Source organism: Leucoraja erinacea, chromosome 5, assembly GCF_028641065.1.
Source record: "Leucoraja erinacea ecotype New England chromosome 5, Leri_hhj_1, whole genome shotgun sequence".
NCBI lineage: Eukaryota > Metazoa > Chordata > Chondrichthyes > Rajiformes > Rajidae > Leucoraja > Leucoraja erinaceus.
Window position 1 is genome coordinate 30561647 of NC_073381.1, and position 27486 is coordinate 30589132.

The 27486-nt window shown below is 43.2% G+C and overlaps 1 protein-coding gene across 5 annotated transcripts in view; it reads left to right on the forward strand.

Annotated features, from left to right (window-relative positions):
* Positions 1–27486, forward strand: part of lpin1a (lipin 1a) — a 94621-nt gene that overhangs the window by 52280 nt on the left and 14855 nt on the right. For 4 of the 5 annotated variants that reach the window (XM_055635322.1, XM_055635325.1, XM_055635326.1 and 1 more), the window contains exons 10-18: positions 2654–2747; positions 5797–5866; positions 8528–8620; positions 13598–13665; positions 18061–18202; positions 19019–19167; positions 19257–19343; positions 23326–23478; positions 26408–26522. In XM_055635322.1, coding sequence (XP_055491297.1) covers positions 2654–2747; positions 5797–5866; positions 8528–8620; positions 13598–13665; positions 18061–18202; positions 19019–19167; positions 19257–19343; positions 23326–23478; positions 26408–26522 — 971 coding nt within the window. Of the gene's footprint in view, positions 1–2653; positions 2748–5796; positions 5867–8527; positions 8621–13597; positions 13666–18060; positions 18203–19018; positions 19168–19256; positions 19344–23325; positions 23479–26407; positions 26523–27486 lie in introns of those variants that run through there. The other variant, XR_008723448.1, reaches the window with a different exon arrangement.

Here is a 27486-nt window from a genome sequence, read left to right on the forward strand (position 1 = left end):
AGACGATAGCAAATAAAATGGGATTTTTGCATAAACTGTCAGTTTATTGATATCCTTGCTAGTCCTTCCATTGTGTTCATGGTTTATTTAATTCCTTGAATAAGCCAGTTTGGTATTCTGACTGCGGATGCACAGGTCATGGGTCGCTCAGGATAAACACACTCTACGGCTGTGCCGCTGCGTGGGTGCAGACATGCGTCTCGTCCTTAACCAGCAGTCACTGGGCCGCCCTCGACCCCGTCCGCTCCCGAGTGTCCAGTCCGTGGGTGGCCGACGTCCGGAGCGGCCCTGGGCCGGCCGCCCCTTCCGGCGGGGGGGGGGGGAGGGTTGGCGCCGGCTCCAGCTCAGCTCTACCTGTCCCGGCGGGGCACAGGCTCGTCGCAGCGGTGACGCAGGCAGCGCGGAAAAGAGGCACCGACTCCAGCTCAACCCGCCCGTCCCGCCGTGGGACAGGCAAGAGTCGAGCTGGGTCCGGCGCCTCCCCTCCGCACTGGCTACCGGCCTGGGCCGACACTCCGTCCGCGGGCCTCTGGATAGAAGACCCTCCTTCAGACTTCCTACACATTAGCCTTTTGCGCCGTTGCAAGGAACAAATTACCTAAAGTTTGCATTGATTAAACTGAGTGTTCTTACCGTCCTCGTCCTCGACCGGCGTTTTGTGAGAGTGGTTGGATCTCAGCTTCAGCGCAGCCAACGTCGGCCACATTATCTGGACAGGCGGCGGGGGTCCAGGAGCTAAGATGAGGCATCGGCGATGCTCTGGAATCCTAGTCGGCCGCTGCCGAACAGTGGGGTCGAGGAGGCAGTGCCCGACCCGGGGAGTAGAGGTGTCAGTTCTTCCAGCGGCGTGCGGAGCGGCACCAGCTACTGCGGGCCTCACACCTGTCGGGCGCTGACCTCGATCCCGCTGCTTGCCGGCCGGATAGGATTCCAGAAGATCGCCGATGCCTCGCATCAGCTCCTGATCCCCCGTCTGTCCGGATAATGTGACTGACGTTGGCTGAGCTGAAAATGGGGTTCAACCATTCTCACAAAACGCTGGTGTACGACGAGGACGGTGAGAGCTTTCTGTTCACTCAACTCAAACTTTATGTCATTTGTTCCTTGCGCCTTGCGGAAATCTCCAGCGCGGTCGAGACAAAGGGGTTCTGAAGTTGCATTCTCTCGATTGAGGACATTTTCTCGACTCTCCTAGAAGCAACGAATCATGGCTTTACCAGTGGTTATCTGTCTAACTGAAACCTCTCTCTCTTGTCTCCCGACGCACGTCTTTCACCCCTCTCTTCTCTCTCCCCCACCTCTCACCATCTCTCCGCCGGTCCACTCTCTCCCCCCGTATCCCACTCGCATCTGCCCCCTCTCTCGCTGTTACACCCTGCTCTCCCTGCTACCAGGCACTTTTTTAAATTCTCGAATGACCTTTGGAAAAATCCCATGATTCCTTGCATTTTTCAGAATACCGAACTCGCTTATTTAAATGCCCAACTGTTAGATGTGCTTTGAATTTGTGCCTTTGATCAAGTCCAGTTTAGTAACAACCATTGAGCTACATGGCCTGGTTGATGACTTGAATAACAGCATTTAAGGAATCAGATGCAGATTATTTCCGCTTGGAAATATTTCAAGTGACAAGCCCCCAAGTTGTTTTATTTTGGTTATATTTCAAGTTGCAACCCCCTACATTTGTCTGGCTTTTAAAAAAATTAATTTGTATACTTTCCATAGATGTTTTTGTTCTAAATGGGTTATCTACTGCATAATTCTCCTTAATTAGAGGATCACTTCACATGATATGTGTGGAAGAGGCCCGCGTCAAACTGGTTAACTGACATTGAAAGGCCAGAAGGATATATAGTTAGGTGTAGGAAAGAACTGCAGATGCTGGTTTAAATCGAAGGTAGACACAAAATGCTGGAGTAACTCAGCGGGACAGGCAGCATCTCTGGAGAGAAGGAATGGGTGACGTTTTGGGTCGAGACCCTTCTTCAGAATATATGGTTAAGAACATACTTAAGATTATAGGAATATGCACAGATATTAATAATGCAATGTAGATCCTCTGATGCTGAGATTACAGAAACATCTGTGGAGTGCAGCTGTTCCGGCTTGAAGGGTAGTTTGTGCTGTTGGATTGAGGTTTTCATTAATTACTATGGGGGATAAGGAGGAAATTTCAGAGATTTATTTTGTAGGTTTTTCCTGCCATTATTCAAGTCCCTCAAGAAATTAAACCCAACGGGCACAGTATATGACAGATTATATTGGGTTTGCAGTAAAAATGTATGCAGTAATTCAAATGATATTTTCTCATTTTGTTGAGACTGAGGCTGATGAGAAAGCAGAATTTTATTTTAAGGAGTTTGGCATGCTCAACCCAGTTTCTGAAGGAGCTTAACTCCACAATGTCGCTCTGCCTAAAATTGAGTATAAATGGTAAAAAATATTGAAAAGCACTGATATCAGAAAGCTGTTCACACAATGTGGAATAGAATAACTTGGATATAGAACCTTTGGATGTTTTAAGAAACAATTTAATAACAAGAACCTTGAATTTTTTTTGGATGGATGAATAAAGATAGTAAATTACCTTAATGTATTGCGATTTCACCATTGTGTTAAAAAGCTTAATATACTAATGTTTATATTCTTGCAGAACAATTTATGAGGCGTTCTATATCATATCAAGAGTTTGCAGTGAATCCAGGAATCATTGATGATCCCAATCTGGTGGTAAAGATTGGAAGCAAGTAAGTAGAACATACAGAATAAGAAAGTAAAAAATTCTCACCAACTGATTGCTCATCATGCATTATAATTTGAAAGTAGATTCTATCGTAGCTTCGAGATCCATTATGAATTAGAACCAACGTTCCATGATTAGCATTTGCTTTCACCCTCTATTGCTCAAATGTTTCGCCTGAGTAAATTAATTGTTTAAGAAAGAACTGCAGATGCTGGAAAAATCGAAGGTAGACAAAAATGCTGGAGAAACTCAGCGGATGAGGCAGCATCTATGGAGAGAAGGAATAGGCGACGTTTCGGGTCGAGACCCTTCTTTAGACTGATGTCGATGGGTGGTGGGGGAGTGGGAAGGAAAGGAAGAGGTGGAGACAGTAAGCTCCTTACAGGAAGCAGGGTGACAAGAGAAGGCCAAAGGACATAACTGCAGTAAATGTTCTTTTGGTAATATATTTAAGGGTGTCAAGACGCCACATTACCAGACATTCAGATTAGATGTACGTGTTGTGAACAGAAATGAAGATACCCAGTTTGTAAGCACCAGATTAAAAAAAATTATTGATAAACGCTGTTTTCATTATTCCCACTTCAGAATTAACGTTAAAATTTCAACTGAAATATCTCCTGACCAAATTTGTGCTGTATATGATCGACTGTTGTAGTAAAACCTGGATAAATCCAACGTATAGTTGTGAATGTTGCTCATTAAATAACTACAGTACTAATACTCCATATTAAGAGCACTGATTTGCCGTTAAAATGAATTCTGTAATAACGTGTCAACGGCAGCAGTGACAATCGAACACTGTCGTTTTAATGTTTCACGTGTTCACAATATAATTAATCCATCTTTATGGACTAAAACAAATAATAACATTGGGAATTAAAACACATTTGATTGCATTCCGTTATCAAACATAGTCAATGTTCGCTCTGAAGACATTTCCAGCACAATAGGGTCAGTGAGGGGGGTGTGTGTGAATCAGTGCGGGGTGGATAGATGGCGGCGGTGGGGGGGTTAGAAGGCAGTCGGTGCAGAATGGATGGATTGAGGCAGGTGAATTAGTACGTGGTGGTTGGAGTAGGTAAAATTGTGAGGGGAGAGCACAGGGGATGTCAGTGGTGTTGAATGGGGGGGTTCAGTATGGGATGGATGCGGGTAGACAAAAGTGCTGGAGAAACTCAGCGGGTGAGGCAGCATCTATGGAGCGAAGGAAATAGGCAACATTACGGGTCGAGACCCTTCTTCAGACTGTTCCCCCCCCATTCTTCTTGAATAGGAGGATCAGTACAGGATGGGGGGGGGGAGGTGCAGGGTAAATGGAGGGTGGGTCAGTACGGGATGAATGCGTGGATTAGTACAGGATGGATGGAGGAGAAGTGCAGGATAGATGGGAAGGGAGGTAAGTACAGGATGAATTGGGGGAACAGTAGGATGGATGGGGGGGGGGGTGGCAGGAGAATCAATGCGAGGTGGATAGGGTGATCAGCGCAGGATGAATAGATGGGGGGGGTAGATGGGGAGGGGAGCACGGGATGTCAGTGAGGACTGAATAGAATGGGGATTAATATGGGATGGAGAGGAGGGGTCCCAGGGTGATGGGGCGTACAAGAGAGAGGGGGGGGGGGGGGAGGTGGGGGAAGAAGGAAGGAAGGTCAGCGCTCCTCGGACGACATCGCCCCGCTGCCTTGGCCGTTGGGATTTCCTCGCCTCCGCCTCCCTCCTCCGCCAGCCAACAGCAAGGTGCGGGGCCGAGCGGTGCAGCTCAAAGATCCTATAGCTATAGGATTTTTGGTGCAGCTGCTTCAGAAGGGTCGGAGCGAATGACGGGCTCCGCACAGCGACAGCGGCTCCATCTCCTCCTCCTCCTTGATAACGGCCGCTGCTTGCAAATCCGTTAATGGCTCTTCCAAAACAAACCCTCCCGCACCCCGAGGCCTCCTCCTCCCGGTCTTGGCGTGCGGGAGGGTTTGTTTAGAAAGCGCTGTTAGCGGATTTGCAAGCAGCGGCCCTTATCAGGGCGGGCGGGGTGCGAGTGGAGGAGGCGGGGAATCCATTGTCGCGGCCGCTGCTACCGCTGTTCGGAGCCTGTCATTCGCTCCGACCCTTTGTCACCCCGCACCTGGTATCTTTGCCCCGCACAACAGCCATTGCCGACACGAAACGTCGCGTTCCTTTTCTCCAGAGATGCTGCCTGACCTGCGGAGTTACTCCAGTTTTTTGTGTCTATCTTCGGTATAAACCAAGTTGCCAAGCCGGGCAAAATGACTTGCCGTTTAGGTTACCCGGCGGCACTTTGGGTGGTCAGTGGCACCCGGGCATCCGCTAATTTCGAGCCCTGAAGAAGTGTAGTCCAGATAGCCATGGGAGTCGGTGGGTTTGTAGTAGATGTCGGTCAGTAGTCTGTTACCTGCGATGGAGATAGTGAGGTCTAGAAACAGTAGGGAGATGTCGGAAATGGTCCAGGTGAATTTGAGTGCCGGATGGAAGTTAGTGGTGAGATTGATGAAGTCAGTGAGTTCTGCCTGGGTGCAGGAGGTAGCACCAATGCAGTCGTCAATGTAGCGGAGGTAGATTTCGGGGATAGGTCAACGGTACGCCTCGAACATGGATTGTTCGACGTACCCTACAAAGAGGCAGGGATAGCTGGGACCCATGCGTGTGCCAATAGCAACGCCTTGGATTTGGAGGAAATGGGATACACTTAAACTGTCTATTGCTCAAAAACATCATCAATTGGTATGTTTTTGAGCAATAGATAGTTTAACTATGGTCTTGTAGTTTGTAGAATATTTGAAATTGCTGGTGGGAAGCAAGGCGAGTTAATTTATATCATTGCATCTCACTAATTTACCACTGCTACATATAAAACAAGTAGAATTATAAAGATAAGCCACAATAATGTTCATTTTTATAATATCTTTCATTTATAAAATGCTAATCTGTTGTATAGTGCCTACATTGCAGTAAAATTAACCTCGTATGTCACATTTAAAATGATAAAAGATCTATACTTTGAGTGATATTAATGTTCTTTATTTGTTGACAAAAACTAGGTATTATAATTGGTCAACAGCTGCTCCTGTGCTTCTTGCTGTTCAGGCATTCCAGAAACCATTGCCAAAGGTGAGAACACTTTAATGGTAACTTTGCAAATGAGATCCAGAAGTCAATAACTGGAGGAGTTAATGATGTATTAACTTCTATTTTAGGGCTGGTTATGTTGAAGGTATGATGTGATTATGTACTGTACATTATGTCCTAATTTCATCAACACAGAATGGTACTAATTTTATGTATTGTTTTGATGAATTCTCTAAGGAATTGGGCATTTTCAAACTTGATTATTGTGTATTTTAACTGAACGCTGTGGGTCTGTGCAAATTATTGTTCTACTCCCATTTTCCCCCTTCTGTGTTGATGGTACTTTGTAGCTGGCTGGACACAAAATGCTGGAGTAACTCAGCGGGACAGGCGGCATCTCTGGAGAGAAAGAATGTGTGACGTTTTGGGTCGAGACCCTTCTTCAGACTGATGTCAGGGGAGTGGGCGGGATAGAGATAGAATGTAGCCAATGACAGTAAGACTGATAGGAGAATTGGGAAGGGTAGGGGATGGAGAGAGAGGAAAAGCAAGGGTTATTTGAAGTTAGAAAAGTTAATGTTCATCCTGCTGAGGTGTAAGATACCCAAGCGAAATATGAGGTGCTGTTCCTCCAATTTGCGCAGGACCTCATTCTGACAATGGCGGCGGCCCAGGACAGAAAGGTCAGATTTGGAATGGGAGGGGGAGTTAAAGTGCCGAGCAACCAGGAGATCAGGTAGGTTAAGGCAGACTGAGCGGAGGTGTTTAGCAAAACGATCGCTGAGCCTGCGCTTGGTCTCGCCGATGTACAGAAGTTGACACCTGGAACAGCGGATACAGTAGATGAGGTTGGAGGAGGTGCAAGTGATTGTTGGGGTGCTGGGAATCGAGGGGGGAGGTAAAGGGACAGGTGTTGCATCTCCTGCGGTTGTAGGGGAAAGTACCTAGGGAGGGGATGGTTTGGGTGGGTAGGGATGAGTTGACCAGGGACTTGCGGAGGGAACGGTCTCTGCAGAAAGCAAAGAAAGGAAATTAATTCAGTTATCATTTGTAATAGCACAAAATTACTAGGCATTTAATTCCTCAACTATTGGCATGGATGTATTGCATGTTGATTTATTGGCTTAATTTAGTCGTCTTTTAACCATATAACCATATAACAATTACAGCACGGAAACAGGCCATCTCGGCCCTACAAGTCCATGCCGAACAAATTTTTTTCCCCTTAGTCCCACCTGCCTGCACTCATAGAGTGCACTCATAGAGTGCACCTGCCTGCACTCATTTTCTGCACACTTAGTTTAGTACGAATAGTGTGACATTCATTTTCTTTCTTTGCCAGCCTCTGAACTTTTAGAAATGCAGTGCATAACTCGTCTATGTGGTCAATAGACAATATTCCCCATTTTATTCTTGGGAAGATGATTGCATGTTGCAGGCAAACTATGTGTTCTGTGCCATTGCTTCTTGAATCCAAATGATTGATTTGGTAACTTTATTTAAAATAACTTTTAATGCTTGCCTTGTCAGCTTTAAGAGATAATAATTTTAGTCTATCAGACATAAATTTAACTGGGGGTAAAATTAAACATGGATTAAATGTTCACCTGTTTTCTTTTGACATTTTGTTGGATAAGGAATTTGATATCTAAATTTCCAAGGCCCTTGCATTTGTCATTGGACATGCAACACCAGTGGATACTTTGGAACTCTGCTGCAGCCAGAAAGCTGTGTAATGTTGTTCACTTTTGAGATAAGACTTTCAGGTCCTATTTATTTTAATTGGGATGTGATAGGTTTAATATGCAAGCCAAGCAGAGCTCTGGGTCACGTCCTAAAATATTACCTATTAATTTTCTCCAGAGATGTTGCCTGACCTGCTGCGTTAGAGTCATAGAGTGATATAGTGTGGAGACAGGCCCTTCGGCCCAACTTTCCCACACCTGCCAACATGTACCAGCTACACTAGTCCCACCTACCAGCATTTGGTTCATATCCCTCCAAACTTGTCCTGTTACTAGCTTGTCCAAAATGCAATACAGCTGCTTCTGCACTTGTCCATGATAGTAGCTGTTTCCCACCAGTTCCAATGCAATAATTTATATAAGGTCATCAACCTATTACGTATATCTAGAACAGCATAAATGTATAATGTATAAATGTATATATATACAAGAAATGTAACAGTGAAATTATAAGCAGCCTAATTCAACATGTGCCTACATCACAGTGAGAAATATATTGGTTTATTCATGAACCGTGAATTCCTCTCCACTTTGGGTTTTGTTGAGTTTGTACTTAAGGAGAATTTATTCTCAAAATATTATCTTGCATTCTGCAGTCAAAGTAATAATTTTAAATATCTTCATATGTGTAAACTAAAACTTTAACTTCTGATTCGATGCCACATTTTATTCTTCATGCTGCTATGTTTGTACCCTTCAAAACTAACCTTTCCTTTTTTTCCCTCTTTTTTTTCTTTGGCCATGACTTTTGATTTTTTTAAATCATTTAAGCACTCGTGCCTCAGTTACCTTTATTCATTGCTCAAGTTTGCAGTATTTTGTGTTGCAGAGATTAGTTGTGTGGCCACAGTATGTTTATTATTTCATTCACTTGGGAGAGTAGCATTTTATGTTATTTTGTATGGCATTTATGTTAACCTTTTTATTCCTTTAGTTACCTTTGTGCATTTTAAAACAGGCAACAATGGAAAAACTAATTAAAGAAAAGATGCCCAAGAAAGGAGGCAGATGGTGGTTTTCATGGCGTGGAAAAAAACCCAGTATAAAAGTGGTACGTTGTTCCGTGCTACTCCCAATCTTAGTTTTCAGTAACAATAACATAATAGTTTAAGTAATGTTACCTGACGAGCAAATAACAGCCTGCTAAATATGTATTTTATCATGAAGAGTGTCAGTGCAGTAACTAAGAACACATACACATACACACACGCATGCACACATACACCAGGAGGCAGAATAAATTGAATAGGTACTCTGCATTATAGTGAGCAGTAATGGATATGTATTAGGTTTGTCCTATTCAAACTTCAAGTCTTATGTTGCATTAGATGGGGTTGAATTTTGATGACAATATCTGGGTCCTATAGTTCTGAGTGGTAGCGAAATCAACAGTCCTCGGCACAACTCACTTCCGCTGTTAAATCTTTTCTTGCAATTGCTGGAATTCATGAAGTGTTGAACTATTCGACTATACTAAATATATTGGGCTAATAGCCCAGTAACATATTGTAGTAGTCCAAACAGGAGAGTGTGGCTGTTGGAAGCCAAGTCAAGGATTCTCATAGGATCTCTCTTCAGATGATTCCTTGTAGAATGCTCAAGTTACCCATGTATGTTCAGTTCCTTGTGCAATCTGCTGGATTCCAGCAACATATTCCAATAGTGCATTTACAAAGGCATTTATATAGGGAAATTAATAATAGGAATATATAATTTTAATTAATGAAAAGCACATGCAAATTTGGGGCTTTAATTGGGGTGACGTTATGCACATGAATTGCACGAGGTTCTGCAGCCTGGGATCAGCACCGGGCCTGAAGCTTCCATGTTGCAGATTCTCACTACCCCGGGTTTGATTGCGCTGGGTCCTTAGTGCCAGTCCCCCTAACCCTGGTAACCTCAGTGGCTGTTCCACTGGGTCTTCCCCATCCCCCTCGAACCATGTGACCCCAGCTCTTCCCCACCCCCACTACAGTCTTCATGCCCCCCTCACAAGCCTCCAACCTCATCGTTCCCCAGCCCCGCACGGCCCGATTTTACCATCTCCCCAAAATCCACAAACCTGACTATCCTGGTAGACCCATTGTCTCTGCCTATTCGTGCCCTACCGAGCTTATTTCCACATACCTTGACTACATTGGCATTCTCTTTGACATTAATTCCAGCAACATCAACCGACTCCAACTGGTCCAGAATGCAGCCGCCCGACTCATTACCCACACCAAATCCTGGCACCACATCACCCCAGTCCTCAAAGAACTTCACTGGCTTCCCATTTCCCACCGGATCATCTACAAAATCCTGGTCCTCACTTACAAAGCCCTCAACCACTTGCCCCCCCTTACCTCACTGACCTCCTCTCCCCCTACCAACCCTCACGGTCCCTCAGATCCATTTCAGCCGGTCTTCTCTCCATTCTGAAATCCAACCTCTGCACTTTTGGAGATATAGCCTTCTCCAGGGCCCTATTTTGTTTTGTTCTTGACTCACCATGTAAAGCGACTTTGCCCTTGAAAAAAACGCCATACAAATAAAATGTATTATTATTATTATTATTATTATTATTACATCCTATCCTCCCCTGGTTAAATCCCTCCCTCCCTATGTTCAAGACCCCTCAGACACTCTCCGTCGTCTCCGGGCATTCCATTCTCTAGGCCCCCATCCTCTACTCCCAATTCCTCCATCTACGCCGCATCTGCTCCCAGGATGAGGTGTTCCACACCAGGGCTTCGGAAATGTCCTCATTCTTCAGAGAACGGGGGTTCCCCTCCCCTACTATAGATGAGGCTCTCACCAGGGTCTCTTCAATACCCCGTAACACTGCTCTCTCTCCCCATCCCCCCCCCCCCCCCCCCCCCCCACTCGTAACTAGGGCAGAGTCCCCTAGTCCTCACCTTTCACCCCTCTCGCTGTCACATACAACAAATAGTCCTCCGTCATTTTCGCCAACAGCAACGTGACCCCACCACTCGCCACATCTTGCCATCTCCCCCCCGTCTGCTTTCCACAAAGACCGCTCCCTTCGTAACTCCCTGGTCAATTCTTCCCTTTCCACCCGAACCAACCCCTCCCCGGGCACTTTCCGTTGTAACCGCAAGAGATGCTACACTTGTCGCTTTACCTCCCCCCTTGACTCCATTCTAGGACCCAAGCAGTCGTTCCAGGTGCGACAGAGGTTCACCTGCATCTCGTCCAACCTCATCTATTGCATCCGCTGCTCTAGATGTCAGCTGATCTACATCGGTGAGACCAAGCGTAGGCTTGCGATCGTTTCACCGACCACCCTCGATCCGCATAAACAAACCTGATCTCCCTGTGGCTCAGCACTTCTCCTCCCATTCCAAATCCGACCTTTCTGTCCTGGGCCTCCTCCATGGCCAGAATGAGCACCACCGGAAATTGGAAGAGCAGCACCTCATATTCCGCTTGGGCAGTTCGCACCCTAGCGGCATAAACATTGACCTCCAATTTCCGGTAGCCCTTGCTGCCTCCTCCCCTTCTCAGCTCTCCCTCAGCCCTCGGGCTCCTCCTCTTCCTTTCTCCTTTCTTCTCCCCACCCCACATCAGTCTGAAGAAGGGTTTTGGCCCGAAACGTTGCCTATTTCCTTCTGCTGCACCCGCTGAGTTTCTCCAGCACTTTTGTCTACCTGAGGTTTTAATTAAAATATGTTGAAATTTAAAAAAAAGATGATATTCAGCATAGTATTAGTAAAATAAAATAAGTGTGTTCATGAACACCAGATGGCGTAAGAGAACTGCTTTTAACTAAATTAACTGTTTAAAGAGTTTCTATAGAAAAAGGCTTGTATTTATGGAGCACCTTTTTTGACCCCAGGATGCTGCAAAGCACATTAAAACCAAGAAATACTTTTCAAAGTGTAGTCACTGATGTTCCTTCAGAGTAACATTTCAGATAAAACAATGTGACACTAATGAAATAAAATGGAGATTCTTTCTCTAAATGTTTCATTTGTATTGTGATCATAGAAAAACTGATAAATTGGTGATTTCATAAACACCAAGCTGATAATCAAACAAATGAAAAGCACTTGCTTGTTACATTTCCTCCCAAATGTTGCAAAAATTAAACTTACATGTCAGTATAAATATTACTGATCCATAAGAAAGAAGCTTCAGTAGTTTAGGATGAGGAAGGTTGAATTGCAGGTTATTTTGGAATCCTCTCCTCGAACACATTGAAATAGGTTTACAAAATAGTGCCATGAGCAAATGACAGATGTTGCTGGAAGCTGGGTATTTTCTAGCAAAATGATTTAATGTACAGTAGGCATAAACAAAAGCATTACATGACTATAATTTGCATAAGTTTACAGCCTTTGTGACATTAAGCACACAGCTGCAACATTTAGCAATAAACATCTGTTATAAGCTCCTGTGAGATTGTAGTGGCCATAAAACTACAGGGGACTGCTTCTTGATCTGCACTATAACTCATAATAAAATCATTTTCTTTATTTTCTGGCTCTCAGCATATGCAAAACAGGTCGATATTAGAGTGTAATGGATAAGTGAGCATATTAGTACATTTTGTATGGAATTTCTTTCTAATGCCTTTTGAAATTATTTATTTGTATTTAGCACAAACCTATAAGATCCATCTTAATATTTATAGATTTCAGCTAAGTATTCCCGGTTTTCAATTGCGCCCAATTCTAATTGTGCCAGCTATGAATATCAGCAGCTTGAATGCAGCATTGGTCGTGATTCCGTGCATACCTTAGTGATAAATGTGGATATTTATTTTCACTACAATGTACAAATGGCACGAATAGGACAAACTATAAGATGGGGAAACCTGTTACAGGTGCACAACCTTTAATCCGGTGTTCCGGAAACCGAAAAACTCCGAAAACCGGCCATTTTTTCCAGATGTCGTCTGCGCACCAAAGCTCGCGTTTGGCGCCAAACTTGACCCGAAACGACCCACGGTCAACCCAGGTCTGTACTACTGTAGCGGCTGCCTCCTCCCCGGAGACCGGGAGACACTTAAACATCTGTAAATCATTGCTTAAATGTTAGTCAGTTAGTTTGGAGGGCTTTTATGTGAAGGGGGGGGTGAAGGGGTAAACTTTAATTCTTAGTCCCCTACCTGGTCGGAGAGGCGGGGAGCGGTCAATGCCTTACCGGGTCGCCGTGCAGTAAGCTCGGCAGCGCTGTGGCCGGTGGGGCAGCGGGCGGCGCCGGTTGTAGCTCCGACCCCGGCAACTCTACCCCTGGCTGCGAGACGCTCAAAATCCAGCGCGGCCCGCGGCCGGACGCCCCAGCTCCGCGAATGTCAGGAGTCGGCGGCGTCGCAGCGCTGGGATACCAGCGGGGAGCAGGCAATGCCTTACCGGATCACCGTGCGGCAAGCTCCGGAGCGCTATGGCCGCCGACCCAACGTTCGCGGAGCGTCGCTGGATTTGGAGCCGCGCAGCCAGGGGTAGAGTTGCCGGGGTCGGAGCTCCAACCGGCACCGCCCGCGGCCGGACGAAGCCCCCAGCTCCGCGAGGTTGGGAGTCGCCGACCAGGTAGGGGACTAAGAATTAAAGTTTCCCCCTTCACCCCTACTCCACCACCACCACATAAAATCCCTCCAAACTAACTGACTAACATTTATGCAATGATTCTCCCGGTCTCCGGGGAGGAGGCAGCTGCTCCAGACTTTTCAAGCCGCCCGCGCTACCTACCTAATCTACGCTAAAAATCTTCCATTCTGAAATCCGAAAATGTCCGAAATCCGACAAGTGTCTGGTCCCAAGGCTTTCGGATAAAAGATTGTGCACCTGTAATAGTTATTAAAATAGTTTTCATTACCTGAAGCTCTGTTTGACTGTTTTTCATTAGAATATCTTGCATTTTTTGATATCAAGTGGCATATTGGAAACTTTCAATAATACAGTAGTGCAATACTTTCACTGAACTTTGTGGTAGGTATGCAATCTTGCTCAATTTTATGCTGGAGATGTAAACTTTGCATATAATTTTTGAATGGGGAAGCATATGTCTAGGTTGTCTGTTACAGGAACCAGAAATTGAACAGATCCAAAGTAGGCAGGATGCAAGACAGCAATCTACACTCCCTGGAAGCAGGTATGTAGCTGCTACAAATCTGACTCCTGCTTTTGACAACATTCTTTAATTGTGTCCTTTTGTCATCGTTGAAGGACTATCAATGTTAGCTTTAAGGGGACATGAACAGACATATCAACGTTTTATTGAAACCTCTGGGGCTAACTGTTCTTTCCAGCTTACAAATTATCCAAATACTACTAATAATGTAATACCTGAAGGACTTGATTGTATGTAAATTACTTCTGTGAATATTTTAAAATGCTGTGGTGGAAATCTATTAAACATTCAAATATGCCAATTTATAAAACTCAGCAAATTGAAGATTAAATTGTCATAATTGTTTGAAGTAGGAAATATGAAGCTCTGGCATAGCAGATGTGTCGTTCCATATTAGAAAAGAGGTGCAGGAGTCGGCCCTTCGAGCCTGCACCGCCATTCAATATGATCAAGGCTGATCATCCAACTCAGTATCCAGTACCTGCCTTCTCTCCATACCCCCTGATCCCTTTAGCCACAAGTTCCACATCTAACTCCCTCTTAAATATAGCCAATGAACTGGCCTCAACTACCTTCTGTGGCAGAGTTCCAGAGATTCACCACTCTCTGTGTGAAAAAAGCTTTTCTCATCTCGGTCCTAAAGGATTTCCCCTCTATCCTTAAGCTGTGACCCCCTTGTCCTGGACTTCCCCAACATCGGGAACAATCTTGCTGCATCTAGCCTGTCCAACCCCTTAAGAATTGTGTAAGTTTCTATAAGATCCCCCCTCAATCTCCTAAATTCTAGCGAGTACAAGCCGAGTCCATCCAGTCTTTCTTCATATGAAAGTCCTGACATCCCAGAAATCAGTCTGGTGAACCTTCTCTGCACTCCCTCTATGGCAATAATGTCCTTTCCCAGATTTGGAGACCAAAACTGTACGCAATACCCCAGGTGTGGTCTCACCAAGACCCTGTACAACTGTAGTAGAACCTCCCTGTTCCTATACTCAAATCCTTTTGCTATGAATGTTAACATACCAGTCGCTTTTTTCACTGCCTGCTGCACCTGCATGCCTACTTTCAATGACTGGTGTACCATGACCCCCAGGTCTCGTTGCATCTCCCTTTTTCCTAATCGGCCACCATTTAGATAATAGTCTGTTTTCCTGTTTTTGCCACCAAAGTGGATAACCTCACATTTATCCACATTATACTGCATCTGCCATACATTTTCCCACTCACCCAGCCTATCCAAGTCACCTTGCTGTCTCCTAGCATCCTCCTTACAGCTAACACTGCCCCCCAGCTTAGTGTCATCCGCAAACTTGGAGATATTGCCTTCAATTCCCTCATCTGGATCATTAATATATATTGTAAATAGCTGGGGTCCCAGCACTGAGCCTTGCGGTACCCCACTAGTTATTGCCTGCCATTCTGAAAAGGACACGTTTACTCCTACTCTTTCCTTCCTGTTTGCCAGTCAGTTCTCCATCCACATCAATACTGAACCCCCAATACCGTGTGCTTTAGGTTTGTATACTAATCTCTTATGTGGGACCTTGTCGAAAGCCTTCTGAAAGTCCAGATATAACACATCTTCTGGTTCTCCCCTATCCACTCTACTAGTTACATCCTCGAAAAATTCTATAAGATTTGTCAGACATGATTTCCTATCGTAAATCAATGCTGACTTTGTTCAATGATTTCACCACTTTCCAAATATGCTGCTATCCCATCTTTAATAACTGACTCTAGAAGTTTCCCCACTACCGATGTTAGACTAACTGGTCTGTAATTCCCCATTTTCTCTCTCCCTCCCTTTTTAAAAAGTGGGGTTACATTAGCTACCCTCCAATCCTCAGGAACTACTCCAGAATCTAAAGAGTTTTGAAAAATGATCACTAATGCATCCACTAATTCTGGAGCTACTTCCTTAAGTATTCTGGGATGCAGCCTATCTGGACCTGGGGATTTATCGGCCTTTAATCCATTCAATTTACCTAACCACTTCCCGGCTAACCTGGATTTCACTCAGTTCCTCCATCTCCTTTGACCCGCGGTCCCCTGCTATTTTTAGCAGATTATTTATGTCTTCCTTAGTGAAGACGGAACCAAAGTAGGTATTCAATTGGTCCGCCATGTCCTTGTTCCCCATGATCAGTTCACCTGTTTCTGACTGCAAGGGACCTACATTTGTTTTAACTAATCTCTTTCTGTTCACATATCTATAAAAACTATTGCAATCAGTTTCAATGTTCCCTGCCAGTTTTCTTTCATAATCTATTTTTCCTTTCCTAATTAAGCCCTTTGTCCTCCTTTGCTGGTTTCTGAATTTCTCCCAGTCCTCTGGTAGGCTGCTTTTTCTGGCTAATTTGTACGCTTCATCTTTTGCTTTGATTCTATCCCTGATTTCCCTTGTTATCCACGGATGCACTACCTTCCCTGATTTATTCTTTTGCCAAACTGGGATGAACAATTGTTGTAGTTCATCCATGCAGTCTTGAAATGCCTTCCATTGCATATCCACCGTCAACCCTTTAAGAATTAATCACCAGTCAATCTTGGCCAATTCACGTCTCATACCCTCAAAGTTACCTTTCTTTAAGTTCAGAACCATTGTTTCTGAATTAACAATGTCACTCTCCATCCTAATCAAGAACTCAACCATATTATGGTCACTCTTGCCCAAGGCCCCCGCACAACAAGACTGCTAACTAACCCTTCCTCATTACTCAATACCCAGTCTAGAATAGCCTGCTCTCTAATTGGTTCCTCTACATGTTGGTTTAGAAAACTATCCCGCATACATTCCAAGAAATCCTCTTCCTCAGCACCCCTGCCAATTTGATTCACCCAATCTATATGTAGATTGAAGTCACCCATTATAACTGTTTTACCTTTGTTGCACGCATTTCTAATTTCCTGTTTGATGCCATCCCCAACTTCACTACTACTGTTAGGTGGCCTGTACACAACACCCACTAGCGTTTTCTGCCCCTTAGTGTTTCGCAGCTCTACCCATATCGATTCCATATCCTTAAAGCTAATGTCCTTCCATTCCATTGTGTTAATCTCCTCTCTAACCAGCAACGCTACTCCTCCACCTTTTCATTTCTGTCTATCCCTCCTGAATATTGAATATCCCTGGATGTTCAGCTCCCAGCCTTGGTCACCCTGGAGCCATGTCTCCGTGATCCCAACTATATCATAATCATTAATAGCTATCTGCACATTCAACTCATCCACCTTATTACGAATGCTCCTTGCATTGAGACACAAAGCCTTCAGGCTTGTTTTTAATAACGCTCTTACCCCTTATACAATTATGTTGAAACGTGGCCCTTTTTGATTTTTGCCCTGGATTTGTCTGCCTGCCACTTTTACTTTTCACCTTGCTACCTACTGCTTTTACCCCCATTTTACACCCTTCTGTCTCTCTGCTCACACATTCAAGAACCCCGCCACCTCTTATTCTCTGTTTATTATTGTTTTCTTCTTTCCCCCCTACATGTTGGGTCTGAGTGCTTCCCTTCTCTGCCTCCTGTCTCACACACTGTCTACTAGTTTTCTCTATTTGAGTCCCTCCCTCCAACCGTTCAAGTTTGAAGTCTCCGCAGTAGCCTTTGCAAATCTCCCCGCCAGGCTATTGATCCCCCTCGGGTTCAAGTGCAACCCATCCTTTTTGTACAGGTCGCACCTCCCTGTTTCCTGACCTCCTGTGCCAAATACTAACATTGGATGTAGAGAAAAAAGAGGAGATGCAATCCTCTGCTGTTCTCAGTAATGCCCACCAGAAGCTGTGAGATAACAGTCTATATTCACTGCCTTCTCATTCCCCTCCATCACCCTTCCTCTACTGTGAGGAAACATCTGGCCTTTGCCTTGTTCATCACTTCTGTGTCATGGATGAGATTAGAAGTTTCCACACGGGAAATGGCAGGCTTAAATTCCTGTCCTTCCATCCAAAACATAGTGTATGTGTTGCACCACTGAGCTGCATCCAGAACTTACAAATATGAAATCAGTTTTGACACACATTTAATACACAACTAAGACTATTTATACAAAAATGAGTATGTATGCTTCATTGGAATGTTCCAGGGCAGAATTATAATTTGTTAACACTAAGTGTTTGTCCAATGGATATTTTTTTTAAAGCAGGGAAATTCCACTTTCTAATGTAACAGTGCTATCTTTGTGACATTTCGAACCCTGCAAATTTATATGAAAAAGCATGTTTCAAACATAGCAATCAGTAATGTTTCATTATTAGATAGATGTTGGAAAGGGGGGGGGGGGGGGGGGGGGGGGGGCAGGGGCGCAGGGGGGCACACCACCTTTGTTTAATTAGAATGGTTATATGGTTTTTTATTCTTTTGTTAATTGAATTGGTGTAGCTAGTCAGTCAAGTTCTGCACTTGAATTTTTTGCTAGGTTAGAAGATGAATCATCATCAAGTGATGAAGATGTCAGAATGATCAATCATATTAGTAGTGTGGGCCAGCAAGATCACGATCTGTCATCTTCGTCCTGCGTTTCATATGTGAAGTCCCTTCGCCTTGTCTCTGACCAGCTCGTAAGTACAAAATTCGAGATTAGATGATGAAGGTGCAGATTGATCAGTTTTGATCGGGCATCAAAGGTTACAGGGAGAAGGCAGAAGGATGGAGAGGGAAAAATAGATCAGCCATGATTGAATGACAGAGTAGACTCGATGGACTGAATTGCCTAATTTTGCTCCTATGCCTTATTGTCTTATGATATTGGGAAAGAACTTCCAGAAGTCTGTATAAAAATCATGTTAGATTTAATTGATATCTGCTAATTGTCCTAAGCGTCGTACATCATATGCTTGTTCAGTAATATCTAGATCAGTACACCCCCGCCAGCTCAGAATTACTTCCCAGCAACACCCTTAATATCTATAAATTTATGTCAAGTTGCATTTTTTTTCCGAATTCCAGGAAAGCCACCATAATATGTGCAAATTTAATCTTTGAATCCATATATCAATCTAAGAAAAGTACTCTGCACTCCATTCAAGGCCAGGATGACCTTTCCAAAGAATGGTGTCTGGAACTGCTCTCAGTAGTACTTCAGTGTGGTCCGTATAATTGTAGCATAACTTTTGACCCCAAGTGCTCTCATTCTTCAGATATAAAAGCCAGTGTCCGCTAGCATTTCAGGTTATTTTTGGTTCTTCCAAGAATGAGTTTCTAATTTCGACAAGACAGTGCACCTATGGCCTAATGGATTCAAACTGAACATTATAATTACAATTAGCACACTCAATATGTTTTGTGCATTAAAAAGTTGAATCTACAGTGTAGAAAAACTGATATAACCATTTGACACAAATCATATTAGTGGACATGTTTTATTTGAATTACAGAAAAGACTCCAACTAAGGGAAGGCTCAAATGATGTCGTGTTCAGTGTCACCACACAATATCAGGGCACATGTCGGTGTGAAGGAACTATCTACCTCTGGAACTGGAATGACAAAATTGTTATTTCTGATATTGATGGAACAATTACAAGGTGCATTTTACTCAGACATGCCTTCATATATTCATGTTTGAAGTTATGTCACATGTGAAATAGTGAACAAGTATTTTATATCTTTACAGATCTGATGCTTTGGGGCATATCTTACCAACACTTGGTAAGGATTGGACGCATCAAGGCATAGCAAAGCTTTACCATAAAGTGAGCCAGTAAGTTTTACTGCAGCGTTTACAAATGTGTACAGCATTTTGTTCTATTTTAACATATATTCTGATCAAATTCATGTCTGTTTGGAAGTCTACCAGCAACAGCATGAAAAGTTCTTAAAGTTGAAAGCAACTGAATTCTACACAAATAAATCAGAATAAAAATACAAGCAATCCTCAGGTGACAACAGGGTTCTGTTCCTGAGAGCTGTTCATAACTGAACCTTTCATAAGTTTGAAAAGAACCAAAATACTGTTTGTGACAGGATCTCAAACAGCTGTGACAGAGCAAGCAGGATCGAGAAGAATGGCTGCTAGCTGACCTCACCCTCTCAGTGAGTGAAGGAGTCTGCCTTGCGCTGCCAGCTTGGCTTGACTGGACCCACCCCCTGATTGTTTTGGCACGTGTGAGGGGGGGGTCCTTGAGTAGAAGGCGCACAGATTACCCTTTTCCATCATGCAGGAAATGTCTGCAACTGGAAAATCCTTCCCCATCCATTCCACCCGTTGGCATGTAAGGTATCTCCAAACGCTGGGTGTTTGTGAAACAGTGGCGCCTGTAGTAATAAAGACAGAATATCTGGAGGCATAGTGTCGGGCAGCCAATGTAAAGTGGGAGTAAAATTCGCTAAACTTTCATCAGAACTTAAATAAATAGGACAATTCTTTTTTCTTAACAATGCTTACCATTTAAAAGAAGAATACCTGCGTGCTGGTAGTTCCCTTCACATTTACTGGGTGTCCTACCAAGCAAGACAATTAAGTGTTTTAATGTGCATTCACTGATATCAAGGCAAATGAAGCAACCAAAGAGCAGATAAGGTACATTGTTGTGTGATTTGTTGAGATGCAATTGTTAATCATAGCATTATTAAATCTCCCTTGCTATGTTATTCTATAAGGACCATGGGATGTTTCACCTGTGATTGAACATGGAAATCGGTCTGTTTCTGGTGCTATGTGTACATGGAGTGGAACTAATATCCACAACAACTAATATCACCCTAACTTGTGCGAGTGCAATCACTGCCGGAGTATTTTTCTTCAGTTCAGTTATTAATTTGCGAAAGAAGTGAATTAATTTAGAGAGAGATTTATTACCATTAGTTTGTTAGTTTATCCACTGGAAGATTGAGTCTCCTAACAAATTTAGAAGGTTGATGTAAAATTCACATTTGGCCCCAATGACTACCGAGGATCTGCTTTGCTGGTTCTGTAGTCAACCCCTGTAGTTGACGGAGACAATTGATCACCATTGTCTGGGCCATGCTGTATTCTGAAAGTGAAAAATCTAATGCAATTTCTCAGGAGAAAAAAATGCTCTGATCATATTTTGCATCAAAATTATATGTCTGCACATATGTTCATGCCAGTTCTTTGATATTCCTGCTCACTGAGATCAGGAACATAATACTGTCTAAAACATAACATAGAACCAGGAGTAGGTTGTTCAGCTCCTCATGATTGCTCCACTAAAATCGTGGCTCATCATACCTGAGAACCACTTGGTTGTACTAACTCCATGTCCCTTTGTTTCCTTGGTATCTAAAAAATCCATTGATTTTGGATTTGAATATACACAGATATGGAGCCTCTGCAGGCTTACTAAAAATTGCAAACATTTACTGGGCTCTGGGTGAGGAAATTACATTTCAATTTGTCCTGAATGGTTAATGTCTTAGTTTGAGAAGGAGGCCTCTGATTCTGGACATCACAGCAGGGCAAATGTCAGCACTGCATGTATCCTGTCAGGCACATTAAGAATTTGTATGTTTAAATGAAACAACTTCTCAATTTCAGACAGTACTGGTAATCTGTCCTCGTTTGATAAACCTATTATACCAGGAATCAATGGGTTGAATTTTTCTCCTTGGGTAGGGAGACTCCACCCATGTAGAGGCTTCCAGATGTTCCCGTGGCCAACACTAGACTACTGAAACAGCACCTTCTAAAATCCTCTCATACGATGAGTTGCCTGGTTGGTTGGAGAAAAAATGTTTACATGTTAATAGATGTAGCATGCCCACTGACGTTTGGGAATTTGAAGCCTATAGACTTCATTTGACTTTATTTGACCTAAGACTTTTGCCTCCATCACAGTGAGGAGATGCTGGGTGGACTCACTGTGGTGGATGTTAATATGTGTTTATTGTTGTTTTTATTGTATTATATGTATGACTGCTGCAATTTCGTTCAGACTTCGGTCTGAATGACAATAAAGGCTATCTATCTATCTATCTATCTATCTATATGATCAGTGATGGAGAAGGATGTCAGATAATATTGAGATCCTTGCGTCCATACATTTGGTAAACAAACAAATTATGTGTAAGCTGTGTGAGGACTGCACCACGTCAAGCTATCCACTTCATTGGGCACCTCATGGTTTCATCAGAGCCCATTGAAACAGAGTAGAAGCCAGTTGCTCTTGATCTCCAGTGAACTGGTTAAGAAGTAGATGTAATACCATGCACAGTTGGATAATTTTGTTAAGCAGCTCTCTCCAACTTGCTATGTCAAATTTGCAGGGCTCTTTCTGAAGATAGGAAATTAGAGAGAGATTCACAATATCTGATGTCTGGCGCTGTACCTTGAGATGAATGTGGAGGAAAAGATAAATTCTTTAATATTGCAGATTTAAAGCACAAAGTAGTAAATGTCCTCAAAGTAACTTAATCACGTTTCCTGTTGAAACAATAACGTTTCTGTGTTGAATTCCTCGTGGTGAAATAGGGCAGTTGTGGGAAATAAAACATTTGTCCACAAAGGACAAAATACGATTAAGTTCTCTCAAGGTAAGCATTCTCCAGTCAAAACATCAGAACAGGAAATTAGAATGTTCTGTGAGAGTCTTAGTTGAAGCAATATTTTGAAATCATGAATAAAGAGGATTATTTAATTCTGTTTGTGGTGACCTTAGGCTTCAAATGTCATCCTATATCTGCGTTGTAAATTACATGAACAGCAAGTAGATAAATCAAACTTTCCCTGTCATAGTCTTCCGCAGAAGAGGAATTATGGCAGCAGAGGTTTAGTTAAAATAATGCACGAGGGCATTAGGAAAATGTTAATGCACTTTTCCTGGACAGTGTAACATGAGAGCCTACCTCTGTGAAATTAATAAATTTACAATAGCGGGCACAGAGAAACAGATGGATTTTGCCCGCCCAAGCTATTGCATGGTTATTTCCTGCCCACATCCCCAGGCCCCCTGGTCCAGAGGCAATGGACTCCTATTTCCCCTGCTATCTCCCACATCTTCAGTCACCTTTCTGCCTTCCACTCCTTCGTGCACTCATTTCGCATTCCTGAGTTTCTAATTTCCCTTTGATTCCCACCTTTTTTCCTCTCTCGTCCCCTACTACCCACATTTCTTCCACTGGCTTTAAAATTCACTTCTCATCTCTCCTTATCTGACACATTTTTGTCTCCTTTTCACTTCAAGCCTTTGCCACTTACTCCACCCATCTGCCAATCAACATCCCCTTCCATCCCATCTGAATCCACCTATCACCTGCCAGGCTTTGTCTTTGGCTTTGTCAGGAACTCTTTTCCAGCTTTCTTCCCCTGTACAATCAGCCTGAAGAAGGGCACCAACCCGAAACGAGGCTTGTCCATTCCTTCCCCAGATGCTGCCTGACCATCTGAGTTCCTCTAGCATCTTTTATGTTGACCATAGCTGAAATATTTTGCAATAAACATCTGTTCTCAGTTTCCTTGAGATTGTGTTGGCCACAAAACTATAGGAGACTGCTTCTTGATATGCACTATAACTCATAATAAAATCATTTTCTTATGCAAAATGGGGCAATATTAATGTAATGGATAAATGAGCATATTAATATATTTTAGATGAAATGTCTTTTGGAATGATTTATTTGTATTTAGCATAAACCCATTATTTTTATTCAGTTGCAGGATATTCAAAGCCTGGAAAAAGAAAATAATACAAGTGGCTGAACATATTGTTTTAATTTTTCTGCAGAAATGGATACAAGTTCCTGTATTGCTCAGCACGAGCCATTGGGATGGCTGATATGACTCGTGGATATTTGCACTGGGTTAATGAAAAGGGAACAGTCTTGCCAAAAGGCCCTCTATTGCTGTGTCCCAGTAGTGTATTCTCAGCATTGCACAGGTGACATAACATTTATTGCTTTTAGTTTTGTTTTTCAATTTAATTCATAATGAAAATAGATATTTTTGGCATTATCTATGATCATGTAAAATCAAGCCCCTATGTAAAGATAATGTAGAATTTATTTCTCCATTGTGCTCCAAAGATAGCCATTAATTGTTAATGATTTTCTGGAAACTGGTGGACAATAATTACGAAAGCGCACTTAAAATCCCCCCCCCCCCCCCCCCCCCCAAGAAGTCTCCTTGAAATAAAACTGGCAGGGAACATAAAACCTGAGTGCAAACGTTTATATAGATATGTGAAGAGGAAGAGATTAGTTAAAACAAATGTAGGTCCCTTGCAGTCAGAAACAGGTGAATTGATCATGGGGAGCAAGGACAAGGCAGACCAATTGAATAACTACTTTGGTTCCGTCTTCACTAAGGAAGACATAAATAATCTGCCGGAAATAGCAGGGGACCGCGGGTCAAATGAGATGGAGGAACTGAGTGAAATCCAGGTTAGCCGGGAAGCGGTGTTAGGTAAATTGAATGGATTAAAGGCCGATAAATCCCCAGGGCCGGATAGGCTGCATCCCAGAGTACTTAAGGAAGTAGCCCCAGAAATAGTGGATGCATTGGTGATCATTTTCCAAATCTCTTTAGATTCTGGAGTAGTTCCTGAGGATTGGAGGGTAGCTAATGTAACCCCACTTTTTAAAAAGGGAGGGAGAGAGAAAACGGGGAATTACAGACCAGTTAGTCTAACATCGGTAGTGGGGAAACTGCTAGAGTCATTTATTAAATATGGGATAGCAGCACATTTGGAAAGTGGTGAAATCATTTACGAAAGGTAAATCATGTCTGACGAATCTTATAGAATTTTTCGAGGATGTAACTAGTAGAGTGGATAAGGGAGAACCAGTGGATGTGTTATATCTGGACTTTCAGAAGGCTTTCGACAAGGTCCCACATAAGAGATTAGTATACAAACTTAAAGCACACGGTATTGGGGGTTCAGTATTGATGTGGATAGAAAACTGGCTGGCAAACAGGAAGCAAAGAGTAGGAGTAAATGGGTCCTTTTCACAATGGCAGGCAGTGACTAGTGGGGTACCGCAAAGCTCAGTGCTGGGACCCCAGCTATTTGCAATATATATTAATGATTTGGACGAGGGAATTGAATGCAACATCTCCAAGTTTGTGGATGACACAAAGCTGGGGGGGGCAGTGTTAGCTGTGAGGAGGATGCTAGGAGGCTGCAAGGTGACTTGGATAGGCTGGGTGAGTGGGCAAATGCATGGTAGATGCAGTATAATGTGGATAAATGTGAGGTTATCCACTTTGGTGGCAAAAACAGGAAAGTAGACTATTATTTAAATGGTGGCCGATTAGGAAAAGGCGAGATGCAACGGGACCTGGGTGTCATGGTACACCAGTCATTGAAAGTAGGCATGCAGGTGCAGCAGGCAGTGAAGAAAGCGAATGGTTTGTTAGCATTCATAGGAAAAGGATTTGAGTATAGGAGCAGGGAGGTTCTACTACAGTTATACAGGGTCTTGGTGAGACCACACCTGGAGTATTGTGTACAGTTTTGGTCTCCAAATCTGAGGAAAGACATTCTTGCCATAGAGGGAGTACAGAGAAGGTTCACCAGACTGATCCCTGGGATGTCAGGACTGTCTTATGAAGAAAGACTGGATAGACTTGGTTTATACTCTCTAGAATTTAGAAGATTGAGAGGGGATCTTATAGAAACTTACAAAATTCTTAAGGGGTTGGACAGGCTAGATGCAGGAAGATTGTTCCCGATGTTAGGGAAGTCCAGGACAAGGGGTCACAGTTTAAGGATAAAGGGGAAATCCTTTAGGACCAAGATGAGAAAAACATTTTTCACACAGAGAGTGGTGAGTCTCTGGAATTCTCTGCCACAGAAGGTAGTTGAGGCCAGTTCATTGGCTATATTTAAGAGGGAGTTAGATGTGGCCCTTGTGGCTAAAAGAATCAGGGGGTATGGAGAGAAGGCAGGTACAGGATACTGAGTTGGATGATCAGCCATGATCATATTGAATGGCGGTGCAGGCTCGAAGGGCCGAATGGCCTACTCCTGCACCTATTTTCTATGTTTCTATGTTTCTAAAATGTGGCGCCTAAGCCGGCTGAAGCAGCCAATTTTGACCTGAACGGGACTTCAGCACCGATTTGCTTGCTGAATCTGCCCCCTGCGGCCAGAGCCGGCAGACCTGTTCCCACAGCAGACTTCCACGCCTGACCTGTGGGTCGAACTTGCTTCTTGTGGCCGAGGCTCTGGAACTCTGGCCCGGCCACAACTGGCAGATCCGTTCTCATAGCTAACTTCTGATATCTCGGCGCCGAGGCAGACTGTTCTGGTACCGTTGGACTCCTCTCAGAGGCTGTGACCTCTGTTTAAGAAGGAACTGCAGATGCTGGAAAATCGAAGGTAGACAAAAGTGCTGGAGAAACTCAGTGGGTGCAGCAGCATCTATGGAGCGAAGGAAATAGGCAACGTTTCGGGCCGAAACGTTGCCTATTTCCTTCACTTCATAGATGCTACTGCACCCGCTGAGTTTCTCCAGCACTTTTGTCTACCTGTCACCTCTATTGATCCGTCAAAATAGACAATCCAGAAAGGCTCTGGAACCAAGGCTGCCGGAAAATTGATGGTGGACCTGTATTACTACTATCTTGCTTATAGTTAACATCTTAAGATTTCTTTAAACCGTACTAGAAATCTGAATCCTGCTGAACAGAATTACATGAATAAACTGAAAATATATGCATTAAGCCCCCAAAATGATACCGTTTATAGAATCCAAATATTAAAACATATGTGGTTTCTTGATAAAGATATCAGTATCTTTTTATGAAAGGCCAGCCTTGATCTGTCATGCCAAGTTAATAACATATGTATTTGTTTTTAATTTTAGAGAAGTAATCGAAAAGAAGCCTGAAAAGTTCAAGATTCAATGCCTAACAGACATCAGGAACCTCTTTTATCCAAATAAAGAGCCCTTCTATGCTGCCTTTGGAAACCGATCGAATGTAAGTCAAACCCTACCCTGTGAGGACCATGACCACATGAAGCGTGCCAGAATGTTGAATTGTAATAATTCAGTGCTCTCACGCACATTAGAGATGCTGTCCTTTAAAAGCAAAATTATATATTTTAGTGAAAATGTTACTTGGAATCCTATTTCTGCAACTTCAAGCACTCCTTCATTGAATTTACCAGCTATTGCACCTTCATTGCTGCTCTTCGATCTTTTACGCCAGAGGAATGATTTTTTAGTTGCTAAGATTCTTAAAGCAGTGCAAATGTGTAAAACAAAATCTTTTGATACAGGTTGGAATTTAATTAATGAGTGAACTTTTGTAATTTTTTCATTTCAATCCATTTCATTTCAGCAATTATATTTTTCAAAATTTGGTAAGGCTTTAGAATTATCTCAATATCCCATTCATAATAACTAGCCCTCTCCAGAGATTGAAGGGGAGGGAGTCAAAGATGATAAATTGAACAGATAGGAAACACAGAAAAGTAAGTAAAAAATGAAGGGAACACTCAGAGGGTTGGCTGACAGCTGCAGAGAGGGAAGCCATTGATCTCTCTGGTCATTGCCCTTTTGTCAGAACTGGAAAGTACTTTAAAGCAAATGTGGGTTGTGATGGGAGAGAGGAAGGGACAGGAAGAGTTTTGATGCGGGTTCGAGGGCAGGTGTGTTGAAGTGATTATCGGTGATGACGCAAAGCAGGCACTGTATACTGAGACAAGTATAGAAACAAAAATCTCCAGCTCAAGTGTGAATTAATTAGTAGCACAGGAAAGGCTGAGGGTGATTTGGAAAAATTGACAAATTGCAAGGAAAGGCAGTTGAGAAAATATGGCCTGCAGTAATTCTAGGAGTCCATCCCTGTTCCTGATGAAATCATGATGAACAGATATCATATGGGATATATTTATTTTATCATCATCTTTCTCTGTCTGCCCAACATATTTTCTTCAACT